General features: G+C 44.2%; 1 protein-coding gene across 2 annotated transcripts in view; it reads right to left on the bottom strand.

Moving 5' to 3' along the window:
• The window catches only part of Gramd1c (GRAM domain containing 1C), a 91,375-nt gene extending 79,814 nt beyond the window's left edge, over positions 1-11,561 (bottom strand). The window contains exons 1-2 of one of the 2 annotated variants that reach the window (XM_037209750.1): positions 11,438-11,561; positions 4,106-4,252 (exon numbers count right to left, since the gene is read on the bottom strand). In XM_037209750.1, coding sequence (XP_037065645.1) covers positions 4,106-4,252; positions 11,438-11,524 — 234 coding nt within the window. In that variant the 5' untranslated portion in view covers positions 11,525-11,561. Of the gene's footprint in view, positions 1-4,105; positions 4,253-9,643; positions 9,732-11,437 lie in introns of those variants that run through there. The other variant, XM_028872094.2, reaches the window with a different exon arrangement.
• Between the last annotated feature and the right edge of the window lie 14,602 nt (positions 11,562-26,163).

Raw genomic sequence — 26,163 nt, 5'->3', positions numbered from 1 at the left:
GCCCATTAACAAGGAGTTTGAGAAGAAGTGCAACCCTACTTGGCACTGCATTCTGGGGAGAAATTTTGGTAGCTATGTGCCACATGAAACCAGACCCTTCATCAACTTTTGCCTGAGCCCACTGGCACATGAACTGGGGGACACACACACAAAATACGCCACTCAAAACTAAGGACTACAGCCTCTATTCCAAGTTACAAGAGACTAAAAACATCTCGGTCTTGCTGGGGGGAGCCCTGCATCTTTGAAGCTGCATTGTGTGTTTTCCAGAGCAATCTCTTGTACTAGTCCACCTAGAAAGACATCAGCAAACCAGAATACATTTGTATTTTCTATCCTATACTTCTCTCCCCCTGTGTTTTATTCCTCTACAATCCATTCCTTTTCTTTCTTTCTTTTGTTATTATTTATTATGTATACCGTGTTCTGCCTGCATGTGTCCCTGCAGGCCAGAAAAGGGCACCAGATTTCATTACACGTGGCTGTGAACCACCATGTGGTTGCTGGGATTGAACTCAGGGCCTCTTCAGGACCTCTGCAAGAACAGCCAGTGCTTTTAACCTCTGAGCTATCTCTCCCGCCCCTACGATCCATTCCTTTATTAAGCAAACCTGTTGGACCGAGGTGTGGAGCTCAGTGGTGGACCACTGATCTAACATGCACTCAGGATTTACTTGCATTGCTGAAAAAAATTAAATAAATAAATAAATTATTAGAGTTTTTTTTTTTTTTTGTTTTTTTTTTTTGGTTTTTCGAGACAGGGTTTCTCTGTGTAGCTTTGCGCCTTTCCTGGAACTCGCTTGGTAGTCCAGGCTGGCCTCGAACTCACAGAGATCCGCCTGGCTCTGCCTCCCAAGTGCTGGGATAAAAGGCGTGCGCCACCACCGCCCAGCAAGAGTTGTATTTTTAAAGAGACAGACAACTGTAACTTTCATAAAGTGAAAAGACATAGCTCTGGATTCACTGAGTCTGAAATGGCCCTAACATTCTTAATTTGGGTTAAATACCAGGTCACGTGCCTCATGAGGACATTCCTGATACACTGCCAGGTCTTCCTTGTGTTGAGTTTGAATTCTGTGGACTCAGCCTTCTTATCGTATTGTACTAATTCTGACCTTATCACTAGAACGAAGAAAAGAAAGAAAAAAAAAAGCAACATGGTAGAGTCCGTGGTAGAAACAGACAGATTTAAGATGGCTGGAAATAAGTTTTCTTTCTGACTTCCTAAAAATCCTTTCTCTTGGTTACAGTACAGTTGTGTGCTGCGGGACACGTTTCCTCACCAGTGGACTGACTACTCACAGACTATACACACTGAGCTAAAAAATTCCTGTTTCCTAGCCATGCTAGAGCAGTCTTCACATCACAGTACAGCTCATTGCTCACTCATCGGTAGCAAGGCCACTGCAAACAAACCTGCCCAGCTGCCAGCTGTGTGAAGATATAACACACACATCTATGGACAACGCATCACAATTGACCAGGATAAAAGATGCTACATCATGTGGGTCTGTGTTAGCACACTTCGTGCGGGTCACACAGTGATGACGTCAGCCAACAAAGCTTTTCTCAGAGCGTGGGTCTGCTCTACAGAGTCAATGAGCTACACAGACCTTGGGCCTTCGAATTAGGCAGCCCGGGTGACTGACTACGCTACTTGAGAGTTTGCTGATAGTTCTTGCTGCTTCCCATTTATTATCACCAAGTCATTATCACATCTTCAATGATCTAGTCAACTTGTTTAAGCTAATTAAAGTATGGCAGGAGCATGCTGAAGAAACTCCAGGGGAAGATGCGAAGAATTACATTCCTAGCTGTGTCAACCCGAACCCTGGTTAATCGGTACAGGGTCTCGTTTGTTTCTCTGTTCTGGAATGTTCTGGTGTCTGGGTAAGGAATCTCTGGAAAAGTCTCTAAAACTCTCGAGATCTTATTTTGATTGTTAAGTTCATTCTACATGAATTTATACAAAAATTCCTGAAACTGTGTGTAATTAGTTTGGGACCTAAACTGAGCCAATGAAGACCTTTAAAACTTTCAACCTGTGCTTGTCAAACTTTTAAACTTGTAAATCATCTGGACATCTTGTGAAAATAAAGATTTCAATCCAGTAATTGGGCTCAAGATACTGTATTTTATTCATGTGGTAGATGGCGCTGGTTCTGCTGCCCCTACATACACTTTCAGTAGTGAGCATCTACTGCACACACATTCCCTCCCCCTTTATTTCCAGATTGTTATTCTGTTGCTGTTTTGATTTTCTTTCATTACTCTTTTTCTTGCTTTAAGTCATCCAAGTATCACCAAGGTTGCTTAACTCTGGAGACAGCTGTGAACCTCCCTCAATTCATAACCTAAGCTATAAAAATAAGGCTTGGATGGACATTACATGGAGAGTGAGAGACCTTGGGACAACCAGCCCTGAATGGGATGTCTCCGTCAAATCCCTCCCCTCAGAGCTCAGGGGAGCGCTCGCTCTGAACCCTGCAGAAGGGAAGGGGGTTGGAGGACACCAGGAAGACAAAAGCCCTCCAAATCAATATGAGCAAAGCTCACCTGAACTCACAGAGACTGAGGCAGCACACACAGGGCCTGCCCGGGTCTGCACCGGGTCCTCTGCGAATATGTTATGGCTTCCGGTTCAGTGTTTTTATGGGACTCCTGAGAGTGGGAACTAGTGGGTCTCTGATTCTTGGGCCTTCTCTTGGGCTCTTTTCCTTCTGTTGGTTTGTCTTCTCCAACTTTGAATGTGATTGCTTCTGTTTTATCTTATCACAGTTTATTTTGTTATATTTTAGTATTATTATCCCTTAGAAGCCTGTTCCTTTCTAATGAGAGATAGAAAGGAAGTGGATCCAGATGGGAGGAGAGGTGAGGAGTAACTGGGAAGAGTAGAGAGAGAGGAAACCATAATCAGAATATATTAATGAGAAAAAAATCTTTTCAATAAAAGAGAAAAGAAAAAAGAAAAAAACAAACCAGGAGTCCAAGGCTAGCCCTTGCTGCATAGCAAATAGGAGGCCAGCCTGGGCTATACAGGATGCTATCTCCCCCACACACACCAAAAAAAAAGTTTCTAAATGATATATAGATTTCTAAGTGACCAAGAATGATATACTTGATATAAATGGCATGATTTTTAAGTTGTTGTTATTTTAGTATATTTCTTATCAATTACGTATTTTCCTTAGGTTATGGCTCAACAAAAATTAAAACTAACCTATGGTGTTAAGTTTCTTAATAGGAAGTAAGAGCTTGCTGGCTGTGTGAAGATTCAACAGCATTCATGCACTGGCTGTTCATTACAAAGGGGACGACAGCCTGTGAGCTCATCTTTATAACCTGTCAATACCATGTCTGTTTAAAGTCCATTCTCAAGGATACAGAATTCCCCATGAACCAGTACTGCAACTGCAGGTGCCATGCAGCGCTCCTTAAACCCACTTCTAGTTGTAAGGCATCATATTGCTATCGAGTACCAAAATCCTCACAGGAATTGCTGGCTTTAGAACAGGCCCATTAAAATAACTAATTAAATAATCGATAGTAATTAAAATGATAAAATGTTAGCATTCGCACAGTGACAGACATGCTCTTCTAGAAGACTCTACAATCTCAGTGTGCCTACCAGGAAGTCGTAGTCTCTCTTTATGTGAGGAAATTGGAAGGAGTACAGAGTGACGCTTGAAACAGATCCCAAGCTCCTCACTTCAAACCCATCTAGCCATTACACTAGAGCAGAGCATTCATTGTTAAGCCGCGTTTGCCACAGGAACTGATTCCTTAAATGAAAATTACATAAAATAGCTTGTTTCTCAGTGAGACTTAGAAACATAGTTTATGCAATGTTAGCTTCTTGCCAATACGGCTGATAACACTAAGTACAATCCAATTGTGTGGCAGTGTTCTCACACGGAAACTGAAACGGACCGTTGCACGCCATCAACCAGGCAACAGCGCCTTCTAGTGGCCATATGAAAAATACCGAGAAATGTCATCGGGGCTCTCAAGTCGCAACATCTAAAATCTAAAAGCTAATCACGAGGGATTATATAAACTGTGGGAGAATTAATGAAAGTTTGTATTCAAGATTAAGAGATACTACCCAAAAGCTCCAGTCACCGCTCCAATTATGTGTGCTCGGTCCCTGTTTTTTGGCTGGCACTGTATTATTCTCATCCACAGCAGGGCTAGGACTTTCCTCAGCCTCTTCCTGTAGTGTGGCAAGGCTTGAATCCCCTTCATTTACTACCTGCAAATAAACGCCAAGAGTTATTTTTTTTTTATTGACCAATGACAATCTGAAAGAAAAACATGTTCCAAATATATAAACTACTTTTAAAATAAAATAATTTATTTTATTTGTGATTGTTTCGAGACAGGGTTTCTCTATGTAATAGCTCTGGCTATCCTGGAACTCGATTTGTAGATGAGGCTGGCCTCAAATCAGCCTGTCTCTACCTCCCAAGTGCTGGGATTAAAGGTGTGGGCCACCATTTCATTTAATTTAATCTTTCTGTTTAAAAATGTTTAAGTTATTCAGTGTGTGTGTGTGTGTGTGTGTGTGTGTGTGTGTGTGTACACGCAAATGGGGGTCAGAGACAACTTCCAGGGATCAGTTCTCTCCTTGCATCATGTGTGTCCCAGGGATCAAACTCACATGATCAGCCTTGGGGTTAGGCACCTTTACTCACTAAACCATCCCACCAATCCCATGAGTTAATTTCTAAAGAAAAAAAATATATTTAAGCACTTCAAAGGCTGAAGAGGTGCTCGGCTGACAATGTGCTTTCTGAACAAGAATGAGGACCGGGACTTTCATCCCAAGCACACGCATACAAGTTGGGCATGTGCCTGGTGCTGGGAGGGGCCGCAACAGGTGGGTCTCTGGGGCCAGTAAATCTTGTTGAATTGGCAGTCTCTGAATTCAATGATAGACCTTCATCAAAAAATAATGTAGGGAGTGATTAAGGCAGACATGCTACATTGACCCTTAAACTTATGAACACCCCACAAACAAATATATGCACACAAAAGACAGAAACTGTTGTAGAATATTATGATTATTGTTGTTGTTGTTTTGAGACAGGGTTTCTCTGAGTAGTTTTGGTGCCTGTCCTGGATCTCGCTCTGTAGACCAGGCTGGCCTTGAACTCACAGAGATCTGCCTGGCTATGCCTCCCGAGCCCTGGGATTAAAGGCGTGCGCCACCACCGCCTGGCCGTAGAATATTATTTTAAGGTGTGTTACTTTTGTTTATGTTGCATTTGTTTAACTCTGTGAGCCTGTGTTACTGTGCCTGTCTAAAACACCTGATGGTCTGATAAAGAGCTGAATGGCCAATAGTGAGGCAGGAGAGAGAAATAGGCGGGGCTGGTAGGCAGAGAGAATATATAGAAGGAGAACTCTGAGAGGCAAGGAGAGCTAGGAGCCAGGGAAGGAGGAGGATATCAGGGGCCAGCCACCCAGCTACAAAGCAAGTCACGGAGTAAGAGTAAGACTTACAGGAATAAGAGAACAGGAAAAGCCCTAAGGCCAAAGATAGATGGGTTAATTTAAAGTTAAGGAAAACAGGCAAGAAACTAAGCCAAGCTCAGGCCAGGCACTCATAAGTAATAACAAGCCTCCGTGTGTGTTTACGGGTGGCTGGCTCCCTAAAAGAGCGAAAGCAACAATGAGAAACTAATGTTTTGCTTCTACCATTCATCATTCATACACGCAGCAAATATCTTCCAAGCACTACCGTTTGCTAGGTAGCTTAATTGGTACTAGAAACACGAAAATAAGAAAAACAAAGTTCTTAGCCTCCTGAGGTTCATGGTCTGGGGAACAATAAAAAATTTTAAAATACAATGTAACGGGAATATGACCACCTTGGAGAACTATCTGTAATGCCCAGGAGGCTCTAATTTTAGGAATATACTACAACCCAACAACTTAATATGCACATGAAACCAAGGATGTCTTTAATGATAGTAAAGTAGAAACCTCATCGCCCATTGATGGAGAAATTAGTGAATAAGTTAGGTTTATAAAAACATTGATGCTAAAATTAATGAGTCCTATGTCTCGAGCAGGCCCCAGGCTTCCGTCTAGAGGACTCGGAGAAATGATTTGTGCTTTGTGAGGCAAATGGGACCATTGGGTGGTTGCTCATGAAAGAGCTGTAATTAGAGGGGAGCTGGGGAAAATGATGGGCAGCAGGGCATTGTAAGAGACCATGATGCACCAGGCCCTGTGACCATGGCTGCTGCCTGCTGGCCTCTTCCCCTCGGCTGTAACAAGACTGTTCCTTGGAGTTACAGGAGCACACAGGACGCCAGGCAAGCGTCAAAGGAGTAAGTCAACTCAGTTTAAGCTTGGGTTTTTAAACCCAGTGACGTCACCATGGAAGGCCCTCACCCTGGTGATACTGATATGTGGCTCTCTGGAGGAAGAGGTTCATAACCCGTGACTGGATAAGGAAGGCATCGTCTACGTGAAATACAGCCACCACAAAGAGAAGGGATGGACAAACCTAGACACAGGGAGAAGAAACAAGCAAAAGTCCATAATAGTTAGAAATTCAATATTTATTAAAAGAACTTTTTATATGACTCCTTCTCCCAAACCTTCAGAATTATTTGTCCAGTTTCTTTTCTTTTTTAAAATTATTTGTTTGTTTGTTTGTTTACTGTGTAAGATGTTTTGTCTGCATGTGTGTCTGGGCAGTATGTACATGCCTGGTCCCCTCAGATGTCCTAGGGCCAGGTTGTGAGCTCCCAGGTGGGTGCTGAGAATTGAACCCCTGTCCTCTGTGAGAGCAGCAAGTGCTCTTAACCACTGAGCCACCTCTCTGGCTCTGTCCTCAAAATGACTTAACAAAAAGGTTGACTTTTGTGTCTCTATAACATAGGAGTTGAAGTCCTGAATTAACTTCAGCGTCTACGGAAATACAGCCGCTAGCAAACCTTCGTGCCTGTAGTCAGTGCCAGCGAGGTATCACTCATCATGCCTGGGGGTTACTCAACACTAAACAAACAGCAAAGGTTATTGGGCGTGCTTCTTTTGGCTTTGATCATCGAAATCACTGCCCTGGGTTGGTGAATGGTTCAGCAGGTGGCAGCATTTCAAATGCTAAGCCTAAAGACTTCAGTTCAATAACCAGAACCCACGTGGTGGAAAGAGAACCAACTGTACCAGTTGTCCTCTCCCTTCTGCACATGCAACATGCACACACACACACAGAGTAAATACATAAATAAACAAATAAAGCCTTATTTAAATTCTTCATGGTCACCCAGGCCCATGAAAAGTTACCGCCCACCCTTTAGGTGGGTCTCATCCAGTCTAGGCTTTCACAGACACGCCCAGAGCCTTGTCCCTTTGGTATTTTGGATCCTGTCAAGTTGACAATATCAGCCATAACACCATCAAATGCAGACTTTAAAGGCAAGCTCTCAACTGAGCCAAATCTAGGCTCTGTGGTACAACTGCTCCAAGAGAGTATGCACCCCCCACCCCCACCCCCCACCCCGGCCTCACTGCTTACACAGAGGCCACAGTACTGGTCCAGGCATTCCTCTCTCGGACCGTCTGTTTTCCAGAGAAGCAACATGGGTTCAAGTGAGTGAGCAACAACAGGCATTTGGACACTTCCCAAACAGTATCAACAACACTGCTACAAGTGTTGGAGCTCTGTGGAGGACTGCTGTGTCTCCCTTAGCCAGACATCCCCCTAGTAAAGGGCAGGCCCTAAGGGTTGACCCAACTGACTGAAACTTCAGGAAGACCTCTTAACATTAACTTGGAAATGCTCTGGCCAACAACTGGCTGCATCTGTACATTTTACAGGTTCTCAGGTCGTTGGTGAGTGTTGCCCCTCTGGGGTGAGCAGTTTCACTGATCCCCAAAGTATAAAGCAAGGTCACACATGTGTCTATCTATACTAAATCTATAAAGACGAGGCCTCACCAGTCACTGCTGACCCTCCACAGAGTTCTAGACATGCCCGCAGTGCCCAAGGCTTTGTTTATCAAAATAGGACTCTGAGCTCTTGAGCAAGGTTTTCTGCAGAACTTTCACTTTTCTCACTGGTTTCAGGCTGCAGGCCACAGAGTGAGCATGGCAGCTTTATTAAGATAAAATCCAGCTAACTAGTACTGGGAGCTAGCATACTAAGTAAAACGATTGCCAGTGAGCATGAGGACCCGAATTCACCCCCAGAGTGCCCTCCACCCCAAACACACACACAAAAGCCCAGCATCGTGGCATGCATGATGAAGACAAGCAGAGACCTCAAAGCTCCTTGGTCTCCTGACCAGCCAGGTTAGTCTCATCTATAAGGCCCAGGCCAGTCAGAGGCCCTTGCTCAAGCCAGCAAGGTGGTATCACCTGGGGGATGACACATGAAGTTCACTTGTGACTTCCGTAGTGACTGAGCACTCTTACAGTACATGCATGCATCTGCATACATGTGTGTACTTGCATACACACACCACAAAAGTTCAATTTAAAAAAAGGTACATTTCAGTCATCCTTGAAGCCATGGATGACTTACAAAGGTGATTTAATTTTTTTTGTTTTCCTGGAAGCTAGTTTTAAAACTTACCTCTCCCTCTCCCTCTTCTGGGCAACTCGATTGAGAAAGGGTGTGCTCTTTCCTGTGGTTGGGAGCCATAGTCACACAAAGCACTCCTGCTCAACTGCAGAAACTCACTGAGATCCCTTTCTGCAGTCTCAGGAGTGGAACCCGCTCTCTACCTTGCTCCGGAAAGGCCTCCCCTGCCCTCCCCCAGAGACCTCAATTAAGTCAGTAATTGACACATCATTTCACACCTTGAAGGTTTGAGCGTGGCATCATTAGGTCCGCATTAGCTGTGTCCCTCCCTCGCTCTCAATCTGTCTCTTAACTCCACAGAAGGGATGACATCGCCCCCCCTCGGCCCCAATCCCACCCCAACTTGGCCAATAGGTTCAACTCACTCTGAGAGTTGACAGAAAGAGTTCTCCTGTATCTTATTTCATAGTAATGGTTGTGAATCTAGCGAAATAATGCGTTCATTCATTTGTTCACCCCAACAATTGTTCGAACTGTACCCTTCGGAGCACTGAAATGCTCCTCTAAAATATGTGCGCACCACCACCGTAAAGTAGTGAGGATAGTGTTGAGCACAGTCTCCTGCAACAAAAGGCTTCCACCTTCAAGACCAATTACCAACTTTTTCCATGTGTCAGAGAAGGTAGTAAACAAACGACAAGACTCGTTGAAAACCAAAAAAAAACTCGGTTGAGAGCCTGGGGATTTAAACTTTGTGAGTCCTTTTCAACCGAGGGCTGATGGTGAAGGCAGGCTGGCAAGAGGGACCCCAAGTCAAAAATCACAACCATGGAACCAGACTCACAGGGGTCTGGGGCTGGGACATCCGGACTGGGGGTATTTCGGGGACCAAAATCAAACCTTTAACCCTCGCCCAGCCGGGAATCGGGAGACACAGGAAACTGTCTCCTTGGTAACAACTTTTCGAATTACGCCAACGAATATCGGGGAGGAGAGGGAAGGGAGGAATTACCATCAAAATCGGAGCGGGTTCAAACCACCGTGCAGCGGAAACTGCCGGCGGCGGAGCCACCTCTCGGGACCCTGCCCCTCGAGGCCGCTTACCTGGCGGGCCGTCAGGGCGCCCTCCATCGCCGCACCCTCCCGCCGAACCCCCGCACACGCGCGCGCGCGGCCCTGCGCGCCCCCGCCAGGAGAGGGCCGGCCAGGCGCGTGCCCGACGCGCGCTCCCGGCCACGGCCCTCGGAATCCCACCTCCAGCTCAGCCCGAGCGCTTTGCGTCCCCTGGCGGCAGCTAGTGACTATTGCCTTTGGCGAAGTCCTTGAAAGCTAATGGTTAAGCCGGGATGGCAACCACATTTTAGTGGGGATCAGTGATGAGCCTTAACTCCTGATCCAGACTCCTGGGTCTGCTGTGAAAGGCAGAGGGGTGTTAGTCCTTCCTACGACTGGAATTTCGGTTTGGGAAGAAGACAGAATGGTAGTTCTCCAGTATGGATGTACTCGACGTCACTGAGCAGTACGCTTAAAAACTAACCAACAGGCGGGACGTATAACACATACCAATAAACCAAGCAATAGGGAGGCAGGAAAACCATGAACTGGAGAGCAGCCTGGGCCACATTGTAGTTCAAGACCAGATGAGACCCTGTCTCACAAGAAAAAAGTAAAACAAGCAAACGCCTCCGGTAAATTTTTATGTTTCTCTTTTATACCTATAAAACTCACCAAGCAAACTCCAACAAGTACTAAAACAACCACAAGGAGATAGACTGAACCCGGTAAAGAGGCACAGCCTGACTTCTAGTGTTGCCACACTATATTAATAATACCAGGGGGTTGGAGAGATAGTTCAGTCGTTGAGAGGATCAGAATTCATTTCCCAGAACCCCCATCCGGAGACTCACAGCCTCCTGTAACTCAAGCTCCATGGCATCCTCTGGCTTTTCACCAACACTGCACTCAAGTGCACAACCCTACACACACACACACACACACACACACACACACACACACACACACACACCGCTTTAGAAATCAACATAAAAATAAAACAATGGGAAGCGTTAGGATGAACAATGTTAACATCTAATTGGGGTTGAAGGGTGGATGGTAACAGAGGTGATGAAGCAGAAAAGGAAAAAGTGCTGGGACTGTGGACAGCTTGCAGTTAGGATGTTAAGAGGACTGGGTGACTGACTATTATTTAAGATGACTGAGGGAGAGGTAAGAAAAGCAGCAGCCTGGAATTGAAAGTCTTGTCTTAGTTACTGAAACAAGTATTATCGAAAGAGAAAAGCCTTGAAGAGGGAGCGGACCATAAGCTTCAGTGGGAAGAGAAACCTCAGCCTGGCACGGTGGCACGGGCCGGCAATCCTAGCACTAAGGAGGTGAAGGCAGCAAGATTGGAAGTTCGAGGCCAGCCTCGGCTGGACCTTGCTACCTAATGAGTTTGAGGTCAGTCCAGCTCCATGAGACCCTGATTCAAAACCAGCGCTCCTCAAAAAAGAAAAAAAAAAAAGAGGAACATGAACTGTGAGCTGGTAGATAGCTACAAGAGAAGCAGTTACGGGTACAGTTTTCAGGCATGGATTTCAACGCTGGCGGTTTAAGAATGAAGGAAAGGAAGAGAACTGCCCTTTCTGTGTGGCTTTGGTGTGTGCCTGAGCGACGATCATGGCGTGACACGTCACCCAAAACCTTAGAATCTGAAAGCGAGAATAGTCATTCACTATCGCTTGTGGTTTCCATTGGTGAGAGACGTGCGAACGGTACAGGTGGAAAGTCCTGGCTCACGGTCAGTCACAAGACTGCCCTAGGTGACCATGTGGCGGGCACTCCAGTCATCAGACCACCTGGCCGAGCTTGGAGCGTTTACTTCCAAAGAGCCTTACTTACAGGGCTGGCAGCCTGGTACTGGCTATGGGCCTGGGGCCTCGGTTCCTCCCCGATGGGGCTTCTCCTCAGGACAGCGTGAGTCCTCATCTTGTGGCCGTGGATTTCCTCAGAATGTGTGACCCGAGAGACACAGGCGAAGGCTATAATGCTTTCTATGACCTAACGTTAGAAGCTGCACACTGTCGCACTGCATTCTACTGGGACCAATCTGCTTTGTGTCACTAACAGGGTAGCTATACTGGACGTGAACACAGCTACCTCAGGTGACGCTAGGGGAAAAAACAACCTGAGCGGCCTGCAGAGAGAACGAGATCCTCAGAGGAGCACCAGGCTGAGGGGAGTTTGGAGAATTTTCATAGGAAATGCAGAGAACTTGGAATTAAGGGGATTATGTTAATGTCTCATCTTGAATCCCATAGGACACTAAGGAAAGAGGTTGAGAGTTGGGGGTGGGGCAGAAATGGTGGTAAAGATATCAGTTGAAAGAACATGTGTGCATTGCCAAGATCACATAGGATTGTGGGACTTCCCACTTACCCTATCCCAGAGACCCACAGACCAAGCTGGTATTCTGTGTGCTGCAATTTTACTCTTTACTAAGTGAAGGTGCCCCGAAGTATAGTTCTCTAACTTATATTTCATTTTGTGAATAGTTTTAAGGAGTTTAGAAGCTTCACACTTTTTTTTTTTTTAATTATCTTTTATGAGACAGGACATCATTGTGTAGTTCAGGGTAACCCCCGAGTCCTGGGAATCTGGCTGCCTCTACCTCCCAAGTGTTGGGATTACAAGTGTCCACCACCAAATCTGGCTTCAAAAATCCATAATATTCAGTGGGATTAGCTTTGGTCCAAAGTTCTCAAGAAATGCCACTAACAATTTTAAATCACGTGTTTCTGGTGTTGCCACCTCATCAAAAGTGAGCAAATACGGGGCCAGAGGGATAACTTAGAGGTTATGAGCACCAATATAGTAGCTTCCAGTGGTCTATAATCTCAATTCCAGGGCATCCGACATCCTCTTCTGGCCCCCGAGGGCACCAGGCACACATGGTACACATGCAGGCAAAACACTCCCATGTGTAAGAATAAATCATTTTCTTTTTAAAGTGGAGAATACAATCTGTTAATTGTTTTTCTTTCCCACATGTACCCAAACTAAAGAACTGTACACAGGCAGGAAGGACAAGGAAAGATAAAAGCGAGGGAATTCTGTAAGCTGTGAAGCAAGGAATAGCGATGGATTCATACAGCAGAGATAGCCGAGTCCCAAACTGAGCATGGGAAGGCTGAGGGCCGGCTGACTTGCACCAGAGTCCTCAAAAGCCTGAGAAACAGCTGCACTAAAATGCCTCTAAACTGGAGAGGAATGAGAAGGGTGTGCTCCAGGTCAATTGCTCCCTCCAGGCTCCCAGCAAATTATACTTCTCATATGTACAGTGTCTCCTTAAAATGACTACTTACCCTGTGCCTCCTTGAGAAATAAAGCGTTGGAGAAACCGTTTACTGGGAAACATAAAAATTGAATGTGGGGGCTGGAGAGATGGCTCAGAGGTTAAGAGCACTGACTGCTCTTCCAGAGGTCCTGAGTTCAATTCCCAGCAACCACATGGTGGCTCACAACCATCTGTAATGAGATCTGGTGCCCTCTTCTGGCCTGCAGTCATACATGTTGTATATATAATAAATAAATAAATAAATAAATAAATAAATAAATAAATAAATAAATAAATAAATAAATCTTTTTTTAAAAAAAATTGAATGTGGAACTCAAATAATGGGAAGCAGAGGCAGACTGATGAAGAGAATTGCCAGAGGAGGCCGGAGCCAGTTTCCAGAATGTCCACTGTGGCTTGGCTACGGAAGGTGACTGGTTCAGACCGGAGCAGACCCACCTACCAAAGAATCCGGAGGAGCCCATCTTCTCCCAGACCCGTTGTCCTCTCCCTCCCTTTTCCCAGAGGACAGAACTCTCCCACAGCCAGGACAGGATCCTTCGTGTTCTGCTTTCGCCCCACAGATGGCTCCCCTGATTGCCCCTGAAAGCTGGAAGTAGCTGTAGAAGATTTAGAAGTCGGAAACATCAGACAATCCATTCTCTGATCATAGTTTTGCCAAATATGCACCTTTTGGTCAGTTGCTCTAAAGACCAGGGCCTCTGACCATAGTTTTGCCAAATATGCACCTTTTGGTCAGTTGCTCTAAAGACCAGGGCCTTGTGCCTTCAAGTGTGAAGGGGAGGTCAAATCATGACCACAGGCACTGGTAGGTGTATTTGGAAAGCCTCTATATGATAGTGATTCGGCTTTTTTTTTTTTAAGATTTATTTATTTATTATGTATACCGTGTTCTGCCTGCATGTATGTCTGCAGGCCAGTGCCCTCATTACAGATGGTTGTGAGCCACCATGTGGTTGCTGGGAATTGAACTCAGGACCTCCGGAAGAGCAGTCAGTCAGTGCTCTTAACCTCTGAGTCATCTCTCCAGCCCTGACGTCGGCCTTTTTTATGCAGTAAGATTGGTGTTTGCTATTCATAGCTCTTCTTCTTTTTACACATGAATATATTTAGAGATACATGTGTGGACGACCTAGCTTTAAAACAACTACTGATGAATACAAAAGTAAAGTTTATCTTTGAGGGAAAGAAAATGGAAGCACTTGGGTCGGAACACAAAGAATGTTTCTATGTTACACCAATGCTCTATTTCTCAAACTGAGTAATGGGTGCATACATTATTTTTTAAATTATTTGTGTAAATATCATATTTTCTAATTTGTATGATACAGATCATATATTAAATAAAGCAAACAATTAACGAAAGCAATGGTCTTTTAATTTAGGTATTGTTTGGAGCTGTTTTGTTTTTGTTTGTTCGTTGTTTGTTTGTTTTGAGGCAGAGTTTCACCAAGTAGCCTTGACTGGTCTAGAACTTTCTATGTAGACCAGGCTGTCTCCAATTTAAAGATTCACAGACCTTTGTCTCCCAAGTGCTAGGATTAAAGGCATGCACCATCGTACTTGGCCTAGATATTGCCTGTTGGATGTTGACTGACAAAGTTTTATTACGATTTGGATAGATTTTGTAAAATGAAATTAGCCAGAACTTATTCATAACCTGATAGGAAAGGGCCAAGAAAAGAATTTTTTTTCTTTGCCAGAAAGGCAAGATTTCCTAGGTAGAGGCATGAGCACCACTGGACAGAATTTAGAATGCTAAAATAAGGTAAGTGTGAAGCTGAAATTAGTATTCGAGTAAAAAGAAAAAGGAAAAAACGCAAGCTGTAGAGTTCCTAGGTCACTTGCTCCTGGTTCCTCGATTCATGTTTCATTAAACTGTGAATTATTTAACTCCATCCTGAGCCAGTTTCTAAAATGAGATACCTTATGCTATCTAAGGCTGCACTATGACATCTGCTACTAAATAAACAGGCACAGCTGACTTGACCCACCCTTTCTTTTGACCCTCTCCGATCCTCAAAGGTTTCTGTGCATCTTTTAAAAACTGCTTTGCTATTGCAAAGATATAAGCTAATGTTTTCCGATAAACTATCAACAGCATAATTACAAAGATCACTAAATGTGTTGAAATTTTTTTTCTAATTTTACTCATTCTTTGAAAATTTCATACATGTGTAAAATGTACCTTGATCATACCTACCCCTCATTCCAGCTTCCAATATCCTCCCAGGATGCTACTCCCCCCCTCTCGTCCACCCATCACATCTCCCTTCTTACTTTATGTCCTATTTATTTTAGCTCACTGAGTCCAATTAGTGCTGCCCATATTCACATGGGTGGGTGTCACCCACTGGGGCCTGGGGAACCTACCAGTGGCCACATTACTAAAGAAAAGTGACTCCCTTTCCCAGAAGACAGCAGCTGTAAATGGCTGCTTTATTCAAGCCTCTTCCTAGAGAGTAGACATCTTAAAAAACCATAGAATCTGTTTCATTGGCTCTAACATGCCATTGGAGGACTATTTAATAAACATCTCTAGAGGCCATTAGCAATTTAGCAGTTATAATTCATGGGTAAATGCTAATGCCGCCTAGGGAAGACAAGACTAGAAATTGTGTCCACAAGAGTAGGAAGATGGTTCTGTGGGTGCATGCTGGAGGACCTGTATCCCCCTACCATACAGCAGTGCCCCCCTGGAGTGCCAGCACACAGAGATGGAAACAGGAAGAGCATCTGGGCTTGCTGCTCAGCCAGTCCTGCTGAGTGAGCGAGCTTCAGGTGCCTTGGAAGATTCTGTCTAAAAAAAAAAAAAAAAAAATCAAGATGGAGGATGATAGAGGAAGACTGCTGATGCTAACAGCTCTGGCCTCCACACCCTCATGCACATACACACACACACACACACACACACACACACACACACACACACACATTCTCACACACAATACACCCACAGACACATACACACACACATAACCCACAGACACACAATCACCCACAGACACATACACACACACACACACACATTCATACACAGAGACACACACACCCTCATGCATAAGCACATACACCCACACACACACATACACACACTCACACACACAGAGACACACACACTCACACACAACACACATGAGATTGTGTTCATAATGATTGTAAACCTGTGCTAAAAATGTATAAAATATGAAATGCTTGATAATTTAAGGTAGCTATGTTTAATACAAATACCAATGAGAATCTTTTTTTTTGTTTGTTTGTTTTTGTTTTTCGAGACAGGCTTTGCGCCCTCTTCTGGAACTCACTTGGTAGCCCAGGCTGGCCTCAAACTCACAAAGATCCACCTGGCTCTGCCTCCTGAGTGCTGGGATTAAAGGCATGCGCCACCACTGCCCGGCTCCAATGAGAATCTTGCTTCATTCTTAAAATGGTGCACCTAAAACTAAGCACAGTTTAGAAAACGATCTACCTGTGAGTTAGATTCTGGAACAGAAGAATGGCTAGCCGGGCCTGCTGACACACACCTTTAATCCCAGCTCTCAGGAGGCAGAGACAGGCATATCTCTGTGTGTTCGAGGTCAGCCTGGTCTACAAAGCAAGTTTCAGGACAGCCAGGACTACACAGAAATCCTGTCTCAAAACCCACCCCCCAAAAAAAAGAGAGAGAGAGAAGACCGAATCTTCTCTTCAGCTAACTCCCAAAAGCTGTACACTGAAGAAGATTTATATAAAATGAGACAAAAATGGAAGACAACAAGGGATCTGAAAGGGTTCCCTAGTGGCTAGTGGGTTAAGAACACTGGCTGCTCTTCCAGAAGACTGGGTTCAAATCCCAGCACCCACATACATCTGTATCTTCAGTTCCAGGGGATACAGCGCCCTCTTCTGGCCTCTCCAGGCCCTGCACTCATGTGGTACACAGACATACATGCAAGAAAAAGCCCATACACATACATTTATACTGAAGGGGAAAATTTAAATGAGCAACATTGGTCGGTGTCCTGATGGGGAAATACTGCACTCCTTTTTTTTTCCCTAGGGTAGGGGGCGCTAGAGATTAAGACGGAGCCTTGTGCACGCTAAGTGACCACTCTCCCTCTGGACCTTATCCCTAGCTCTAAAGTCTACGCTGCTCTTATATCCCTTGAAGGGCTTGTCTTCATGAGCACGGCTCAGTATAAGCTGCTGTTCTGACCCCAGGCAACTCCTGGGGAAGCCCTACAGCTCTTTCTGCTCAGCAAAGGTGTCCATGGAAGACAGAAGAGCCTCAGTTCTGTCAGCCAGAGCAGGGCCTCCAACAGAGATGCTTGTGATGACGTCAGGAAGAAGCCTTCTCAGGTGTCACGAGAGTGAGAAAAGCAGCAGAGACTAGAGGACACCCATGCGGTCTAAACCAAAGTTTAGCCTCGGCCTGATCCCACAGGAGCTCTGGAGCAGGAAGACACCACAGACTACCACTCTGAGGCAGGAGGGTTGGTATCCTGGAGGGACAGAGGATTCATGGATGCTCCCATGGGCCAAGGACCCACTTCAGTGCTGTGAGTCTCCAGCCATCCACTTCTAACTGGCCCAGTGACAGGCCAAGGCCAGTTCTCCAACAGAAACTACTACGTGTAATATTTTATGGGCGTTTTTCCCTTTTGACCTAACTTTTCACCATTTACTTGGGAATTGAACTCAGGACCTCTGGAAGAGCAACCAGTGCTCTTAACCTCTGATCCATCTATCCAGCCCTCAAGACCATTTTTAATACTATTGATTAATAAATTAAAAATAAATCTGACTTCTAATTATTTAAATGCCCCTTTGTTCAGAATCTCGGGTCATTGCTAGTTAAAATACTTCTCAAAAGCAAAATTAAAAGATTATTTTCCATAAAGAAAAGCAAATGTCTTCAATGTAAGTATGGTGTGTAGGTGTTTTGCTAAAAGGGCTTTTCTGTAAAGTGTGTGTGGAGACAAAACCTTTTCACGGCTCACTACCTTGCTTGTATGACAATCACTTGTGCCCTACCTATTTCTTCTTCTCTACAAAATGTCACCGCTAATTGTCAAGTTCAAACCTGGGCCACTGCCAGGCAGATGGAGAGAAATGCGGCAGCGGCTGTGGCAGCAGGCCCCGGGGGTAGAGAGTTTTCATAGTGAAAAACCGCAAGCCGGGAATTACATGCTTTGGCAACTTGGGATTGGGTAGAAGGGATATGGGGCAAGGTAATTTTTTTTAACTGTTGGTCTAGACTTTGGGTGGGCACGAAACCACATTTGAAAACATTGGGTTAGACCTTTTGGTGGGGAACTGTAACTTGCTGAGCGGAATTATCTGGGCTGTTCAGCAGGATTATCTAGATATCTTCAAGGGCCATAAAATACAGACAGAATATCTACAGGATCCTACTGCCCTGTATCTATTCGAGTTGTCATGGCACATTCTTGAGATCCTCCTTCCTGGAACTGAGTACAGCAGGTGGTCTAAGAAGGCGGCCCTCCCCTAAGATGGAGTCTGTATTGCTTTCACATTATCACGAAGTTTTTTCATTTGTCCTGGCTTTCAGCAGCTTGATCGTAACGTGCCTTGGGGAGGTTCTGCAGAGTGTCCAGCCTGTCTGGTTTTCAGTGACCTTCTTGATCTGGGGGCTTTTTATCATCATCATCATCATCATCATCATCATCATCATCATCATCAGGTTTTTAGTTATTTCTTCATGTAGTGTGTTCTTTTTTTCCCTCCAACCACACATGTGCATGCATTAGACCAGTTTAGTTGCCCTATAGGCCCTGGAGCTGTGTTCAGGGTCACGCTGTGTCTGCTTTGTTTTGAGGTCTATTCTCACTCTGTAGCATAAGACAACCAAGAACTTGCCATGTAGTAGCAGCACAGAGGGGACAGTGAGTGACCCCCGATATCCACTCTCCCCTTCACTTCTAGGATTATACTGCATATCAAATGGAACTACTGGACATGCTACTCAATGACTGCAGTGTGTGTGTGTGTGTGTGTGTGTGTACATGCCTGTCTCTCTGTGTGTGTATGTGCCTACTTGTGTATGCATGTGTGTTTGTGTCTGTGTATATGTGCACGTATGTACACATCTGTGTGTGTTTTGTGTCTCTCTGTGTGTCCATTTGTGTATATATATGTGTGTGTGCATCTCTCTGTATGTGTGTGTGTGTGTGTGTGTGTGTGTGTGTGTGTAGGATAGAACCCAGTCCTCTTACACAGTGACCAGAAACTCTGAGAATAAATTTATAAAAATAAATAATTTAGAAAAGCTAAATCCCCAACCCTCAAATGCCTCAAAAATCTCTTTGGATTTTGGTTGTTGTTATTTTCAGACAGACTTACCATGTAGCACAGGCTAGCCCTGAACTTGTGATTCTCCTTTCTCAGCCTCCAAAGTGTGGGGAATACCAGCGTGTGCCACCACAAACAGCTTGGTCATTTCCTTTTTATTATCCAGAAATAAAATTGATAATTTAGGTACATGTTTTATAAATAAAAGGTAACATTTAGCTCAAATATAAGAAAGGTGTCATGGAATATGTAATTCAATATATAAATGTGCAAGCATTTCTACAAAAGAAAATATAATTATGGGGAATGGAGAGCTGACTCGGTGGTTAAGAGTGCTTACCTGTCTTGGAAAGGACCCTGGCTTGGTTCCCAGCACCTGTATCAGGTCACTAGTGCCAGTTCCAGGGGATCTAATAGCCTCTTCTGACCTTTATGGGCACCTGCATACATGTAGTATTCATAAATGTATGCAGGTATACATTAATCAATTAATTAAAAAGCATAATCAGATGTTTATGTGTATAGAGTTACTGTGATGCTAGTGCTCCATGCAAGAGCCCTGATGTTGAAAAGCAAACAGAGAAAACAGTGAAGGACATTGCTTTCCAAAATGGTGAACAAGTCTTAAAAATTTTTCCTCCAAGAAACAAAATATAATTGTTCCTTATTGGGCATATTATTTACACTCTGAAATTTTAAGCATCTACTAACAACCATGCTCAAAATACTGCATTTGTATATGGAATAGTGGGCTTAGCTGTAGACACAGAGAATTACAAACAAGTGTTCATGAAATTGTCTCAAAGGACAAATTTTATGAAGAATATAGAGTGACTCTTTATTCCTTCACCTAGCATCTCTGATCTTCACCACAGAGAGAGAGAGAGAGAGAGAGAGAGAGAGAGAGAGAGAGAGAAGAGAGAGAGAGAGAGAGAGAGAGAGAGAGAGAGAGAGAGATAGATATTTCATTGTTTATTTTTAAAACTCTCATTTCCAAAATGACCCCATTGAGAAAACCTGATCTTTAATCTTGGTATGTGACTACTTGGAATTAAGGGTATATTTTTGTCTTAGTTAGGGTTTCTATTGCTGTGAAGAGACACCATGACCACAGAAACTCTTATAATGGAAAACATTTAATTGATGCTGGCTTTCAGTTTCAGAGGTTTAGTCCATTACTGTCATGGTAGGAAGCATGGCGGCACACAGGCAGAGATGGTGCTGGAGAGGTAGCTGAGAGTTCTACGTCTGGATTGGCAGACAGGAGAGAGAGAGAGAGAGAGAGAGAGAGAGAGAGAGAGAGAGACTGGTCCTGGCTTAAGCATTTGAAACCTCAAAGCCCACCCCTAGTGACAAGGCCACACTTACTCCAACAAACCCACACCTCCTCAAGTACCACTCCCTGGTGACCAAGCATTTAAACACAAGAGTCTGTAAGGGCTGTTCCTATTCAAACCACCACAATTTTCTTCTACTTTGCTTTGGAGGATGGTATGATATCATCACTAAGTATGTATGTTAATAGAAATATAGTTAAAGGGGGAAACGTATTCTCTTCGTTTTTTGTCTTCCTGATGGTAGTGATGTGGCATGTGGACTTGATGGCAGGAACCATCTTAGACTTGATTGGCTTTAGAAGAGGTTACTGATACCTGCCAGCCAGGGGGTTCTTTTTCTCCATCATTTTGTTTGTTTGTTTTTTGGTTTTTCGAAACAGGGTTTCTCTGTGTAGCTTTGGAACCTGTCCTGGAACTCACTCTGTAGCCCAGGCTGGCCTCGAACTCACAGAGATCTGCCTGCCTCTGCTTCCCGAGTGCTGGGATTAAAGGCATGTGCCGCCACCGCCTGGCTCTTTTTCTCCATCAGTTAAAGAATTTAAAGACAGGAAAACATCTCATCAAAAAGTGGCAGTTCAGTGACAAGTATCACAGACTTCTTGGGTAGAAAAGGGGTCCCAGAGCTGGACAGCACCGACACTGAGGAGGGGCTAGGTTTTCACTGCAGCTCGAGTGTCCCCTGGGGCCCCCCTCTATTCTCCTACTAGACCTGAGGTGTTCATGGGCCCCTGGGGACTAGGGATTTTGCTTCTGTTTGAGAACACTGAAAGGATGAATTGATGGGATGGGTTCTGTCACCAATCAGTAGATCCCTCCCCTCCTTTTTGGTGTTAACCAAGAAAGAGAAACTTAAGGCAGACAAGGGGATACAGAGATTGATGTCTGTCCATCTCTGTCTCCCTTCCCACTCTACTTTCTTTCCCTGGGGTCCATGGACTCATTGCCTACCCACCCCCAACCTCCTCACTACATTACTAAGCAGAAATGTGCAGGCATCTGAGAGAATTTGGGGAAACTACAGAAAGAGGAAGATTTCTGCCTTTCCCTTGCCTAGCTCTGAAAAATGTGATTAAAATGCCTTGGGTTTTCTGACCTTCCTCCAAAGCAGGTTATCTGAGCTGTTTGCACCTGGAGGAAAAGAACACGCTTATCTCTTGAAGACAAACTGTCACAGAGAAGGTCTGAACAGATTTCAGAGCCTCCTCAGTTCAGAGCAATTGGACCATACTTTACTTTCCACTCTTCATAGAACAGCACGCAGGTACTTGGCCCATTTGTTTCTTCAAGTCCTCATGTACTTTGGAAGCCTCTTACATTATTATATAAGACTTACATTAAATATTCTTGCTTGCCCCCCCAATCCATATTTTGTCTCCTACTGCTTAACATGCATAACACATACACTATTTATTTCATAAATGTAAAATTTAAAATATTTTAGGTGTGTGTGTGTGTGTGTGTGTGTGTGTGTGTGTGTGTGTGTGTGTTTAGGTAGTTTGTGCACAGGCATGCTGTACCCATGGAGACCAGAAGAGGGCATCAGATACCCTGGAGCCGGTGTTACAGGCCATCAGACATGGGTGCTGAGAAAAGAAATATGCAAGAGCAGAATGTGCTGTTGACCACTGAGTCACCTCTCAGCCTCTCCTAAAAGTGAATGTTGGGATCCTGAGGCTTTGCCCTGGAGGAGGTGGGAATGGGGGGTGGCCTGGGGGGAAGGGGAGGGGGCAGGAGGGGGGAGAACAAGAGAATCTGTAGCTGATATGTAGAACTGAATGGTATTGTAAAATAAAAAAAAAGGAAAAAAAAATATAAGAACTAGATAGCAAGAAGCCTTCCACAGCCATACAGTTTATAAGTAAAAAAAAAAAAAAAAGTGAATGTTGGGGATACGGTACAGGTGACTCTCACTCACAGCACAGGCAATTTTCTTTCTTTTATCTGCCCCTTCCTCCCTACCTTCTTAGTTACTTTTCTATTGCCGTGATAAGACATCATGACCAAGGCGACTTATAAACAAAAATGTTTATTGGGCCTCATGGTTCAAGGGTTGGAATCCCTGATCACCATGGTAGGGAGAATGGCAGCAGGCAGGCAAGCATGGCACAGGAGCACTAGCTGAGAGCTTACATCCTAATCCAAAGGCACCAGGCAGAGAGACATGGGCTTTTGAAACCTCAAAACTGCCGCTGGTAACACATCTCCTCCAACGAGGCCACACCCCCAATCCTTCCCCAGCAGTTCCACCAACTGGGGATGAGGTATGCCTTTTTGTGTGTGACAAGATCTCAGATAGTGCAGGCTGGCTTGAACTACCTAAGTAGCTGAGTCCAACCTTGACTATCACCTCCTGTCTTCACCTCCCAACTGTTGAGATAACAGACATGCCACAGGCCATTTTCTACAAGAGCTCAAGTAGATTGTCACTGAATCTGGAGTGAGTACGACTTAATACAGGCAATATGGTTCACACAGCATTTCCTCTGGGGAGAATAAGGTACATCAAAGGGGGAAAGCAGGGGTAGCTGGGGCACAGGTGCATCTGAAGTTGCGTTAGTTCCTAAGGACCTCTACATCATGGGGCTTTGTTCAGTTCTAATTTAAAATTCTCCTGAGCCTGTATGAGTGAGAGCTCAAAGCTTACTTACTTAGTCACAGTTTAATAGAAGTATTAATAACACCCGCAGGTCCTCCTACAAGAAAGACATGGATCTGAAATAGTGTCTGTTTATTTTTATTTTTAAAATTTTATCCCTTTGACTAACAATCAATTCATTTATCAAGAAAAATATCCTTAGTTTTGAAGTACCTGTATTGCTACAAAGAAACGCCATGACCGAAAAAGCAAGCTGGGGAGCACAGGGTTTAATGGGCTGACACTTCCACACTGTAGTCCGTCATGGAAGGAAGTCAGGACAGGAACTCAAACAGGGCAGGAACCTGGAAGCAAGAATTGATGCGGAGTCTGTGGAGAGGTGCTACTTACCGGCTTGCTTCATATGGCCTGCTTAGTCTGCTCTCTTATAGAACCCAGGACCACCAGCCCAAGGACGGCACCACCCATCATGGGCTGGGCCCTCCCCCATCACTAATTAAGAAAAGGCCTTAGAGCCTTACAGTTGAGGTTCCCTCCTTTTGGGTAACTCTAGCTTGTGTCAAGTTGACATAAAACTAGCCAGGACATAGCCACACTGGAAGTTTTTAAGACTTTTATTTGTGTGTGTATTCATGCACTGTTCCTACAGAAGTCAGAAGAGGGCACTGGATCCCTGGCGCTGGAGTCACAGGCAGCGAGAGCTGCTGGACCTGGGTGCTTGGAACTGAATCCTGGTGTGCAAGAGCAGCAAGCACTCTTAACTGTTGAGACATTTCTCTAATTCCACATCTGAAACTCAGGTCAATGTTCACCTGACAGTCTTTCAAATATATATTCGGTGAGCTCTTACATTTTAACATATGCTAACCTAGTTAATCTGGCTTTTAGCTTACAAGTCCTATTGCTGGAATTCTTGTTTGTAGACTCCTTTCTTGACTCTGGGCCTATCCCCTTATGGCTTCTGTAATCTGGGAACTAAGAGATAAGAACAAACAGACCTGGCCACTTCAGGATGCATCTCAACTCTGGCAATACTTACCGAGGAGCTTCCCTGAGAGTGGCCACATGTAAGTCAAGCTGCTGTGTACATTAACTTCTCCTCCTGCCTTCGGGCTCCTTCCTGTCTGCTGATTCCTATTGAGCAACCTGTACCCCAATTTCCATTTTAGTGTCTGCTTCCAAAGAGCCAGCCTGCAATGTAATGCACGGGAAATACGACACTAAATCACTTTTTAAGGGACTGCGACAAAGGGGGTCCATAACGACTTTAAAATAAAGTGCACGATTTGAAAATAAAGGCTGGGAGTATGGTTTTATGTGATTGAAGGCAATTTAGAGCTTTTACACAAGGTGTCCCAAAACTCTTAGTGCAATTTTAAGTCATCAAGTAAATGCTAAATGTACTAGTTATCTGGGAGTCATAAAAATAGGGGAGCTATTCAGATGATGGTTAAAATCTGAACTAAAAATCATCATGATAGAGTAAAGAAAAGGGAATTTTCAATCCTGGACACATTTTTAAAATGGGATTCAATTATACTCCGTGTAATTATATTCATGAACTAAGCCTTCAGAATTGTATCCTTTTGATTCCTTTAAAAATCCCCTGCTTCTAGAGATGTGTGCAGAAGGGGAACTACAGGCCCATTACGTGTGTTCTCGAAACAATCATGGAATCATTTGAAATCCATAGATATAAAAATACTGCTCAACTCTCATGAATTAGGGAAACTTTGTCCCATTGCCAGACTAGTTTGAGTCTGAGCCAAGACATGTGACTCAGCACAGAACTGACTGTTGAGTGCTTGTACCAACGAAATGTCAAGGTAAATGGTAAAAATGGTACAATACTGAGATCGCGATAGAACTAGGGTTTGAGAGCATACTTCTTTCAACTTAAGTCTCTCGTGTTGCCCTTTATCGCTAAGTATTGAAGGGACACATCGTCCCCAGACCTGCCCCACTGTAAGAATTACCCGGGAAGTGTATTAACATTGATTCTCCTATCCCTTCTGGAGTTGAAAGACACTGCACTGTGCACCCCTACCCCCCACTGGTTTGGGGTAGGGCCTAGGTCATTAACACAATACTATATGCCTCTCATCTTTGGACAGTTAGGAAAACAGCTGACTAAAGCATATACTTATTTAAGACATTAACCCTGTTTTTAACAATCCATTGTTACTTTGAGTGCTGAAGGACACATTCTTAAGCACCCAAACACATACTTTTACATAACTGCCTATATCACTGCAGATGAGACAAGTTAGCATGCTATAACTGTGTGGTCTGGCTAACTTCACTTTCCCATAAACAGAGACGTTCTCAGTGAGCTGTTACCTGACAAAAACAAGCTCCTGCTTGCAAAGAAAACAGAAAGCTCCTACACAGAGGCATATAGGGGTCTAGAGGGCAGCCTGGTGATAGACCACTTGCCCAATATGCCAGGGCACCAAGTTTGATCCCCCCCACCAAAATAAATAAGCAGATAAATAATTCAAATGTAGTAGAATTAAATTCTACTTCTGGTAGAAAAGAGCAAGGAGAAAGAACAAACAAAAATAAAAATGTTTATTAGGTAAACATTAGTAGTATTTTAAAATAATTATTGACTTTCTTGTTAGTGTGTGTGGTGTGGGCATGCCACATTGAGTGTATGAGGCCAATGCACCGCTGTATGGAGTCAATTTTCTTTCCACCTTTATATGAATCAACGTCAGGTCTTCATGACAAGGATCTGTAACCTGCTGAGCCATTTCACTGGCCTCTGTGGTGGTATTGTGTTCCCCAAAATATTGTGTACCCTAATAAACTTATTTGGGGTCAGAGAACAGAAAAGCCACTAGATACTTAGGCTAGAAAATGTTGGCACTCACACCTTTAATTCTAGCATTCCAGAGACAGAAATCCATCTGTTCAAGGATACAGCCAAGCATGGTGACTCACACCTTTATTCTCAGAAAGCGAGCCTTTAATCCCAGGGAGTGGTGGTAGAAAGCAGAAAGGTATATTGATTGGATCATTTGAGGTGGGAAGACCCCCCCCC

This window comes from Peromyscus leucopus, chromosome 12 (assembly GCF_004664715.2).
Source record: "Peromyscus leucopus breed LL Stock chromosome 12, UCI_PerLeu_2.1, whole genome shotgun sequence".
NCBI lineage: Eukaryota > Metazoa > Chordata > Mammalia > Rodentia > Cricetidae > Peromyscus > Peromyscus leucopus.
Note: the sequence above shows the minus strand (reverse complement) of the source record. Positions and strands in the feature narration are given on the sequence as shown.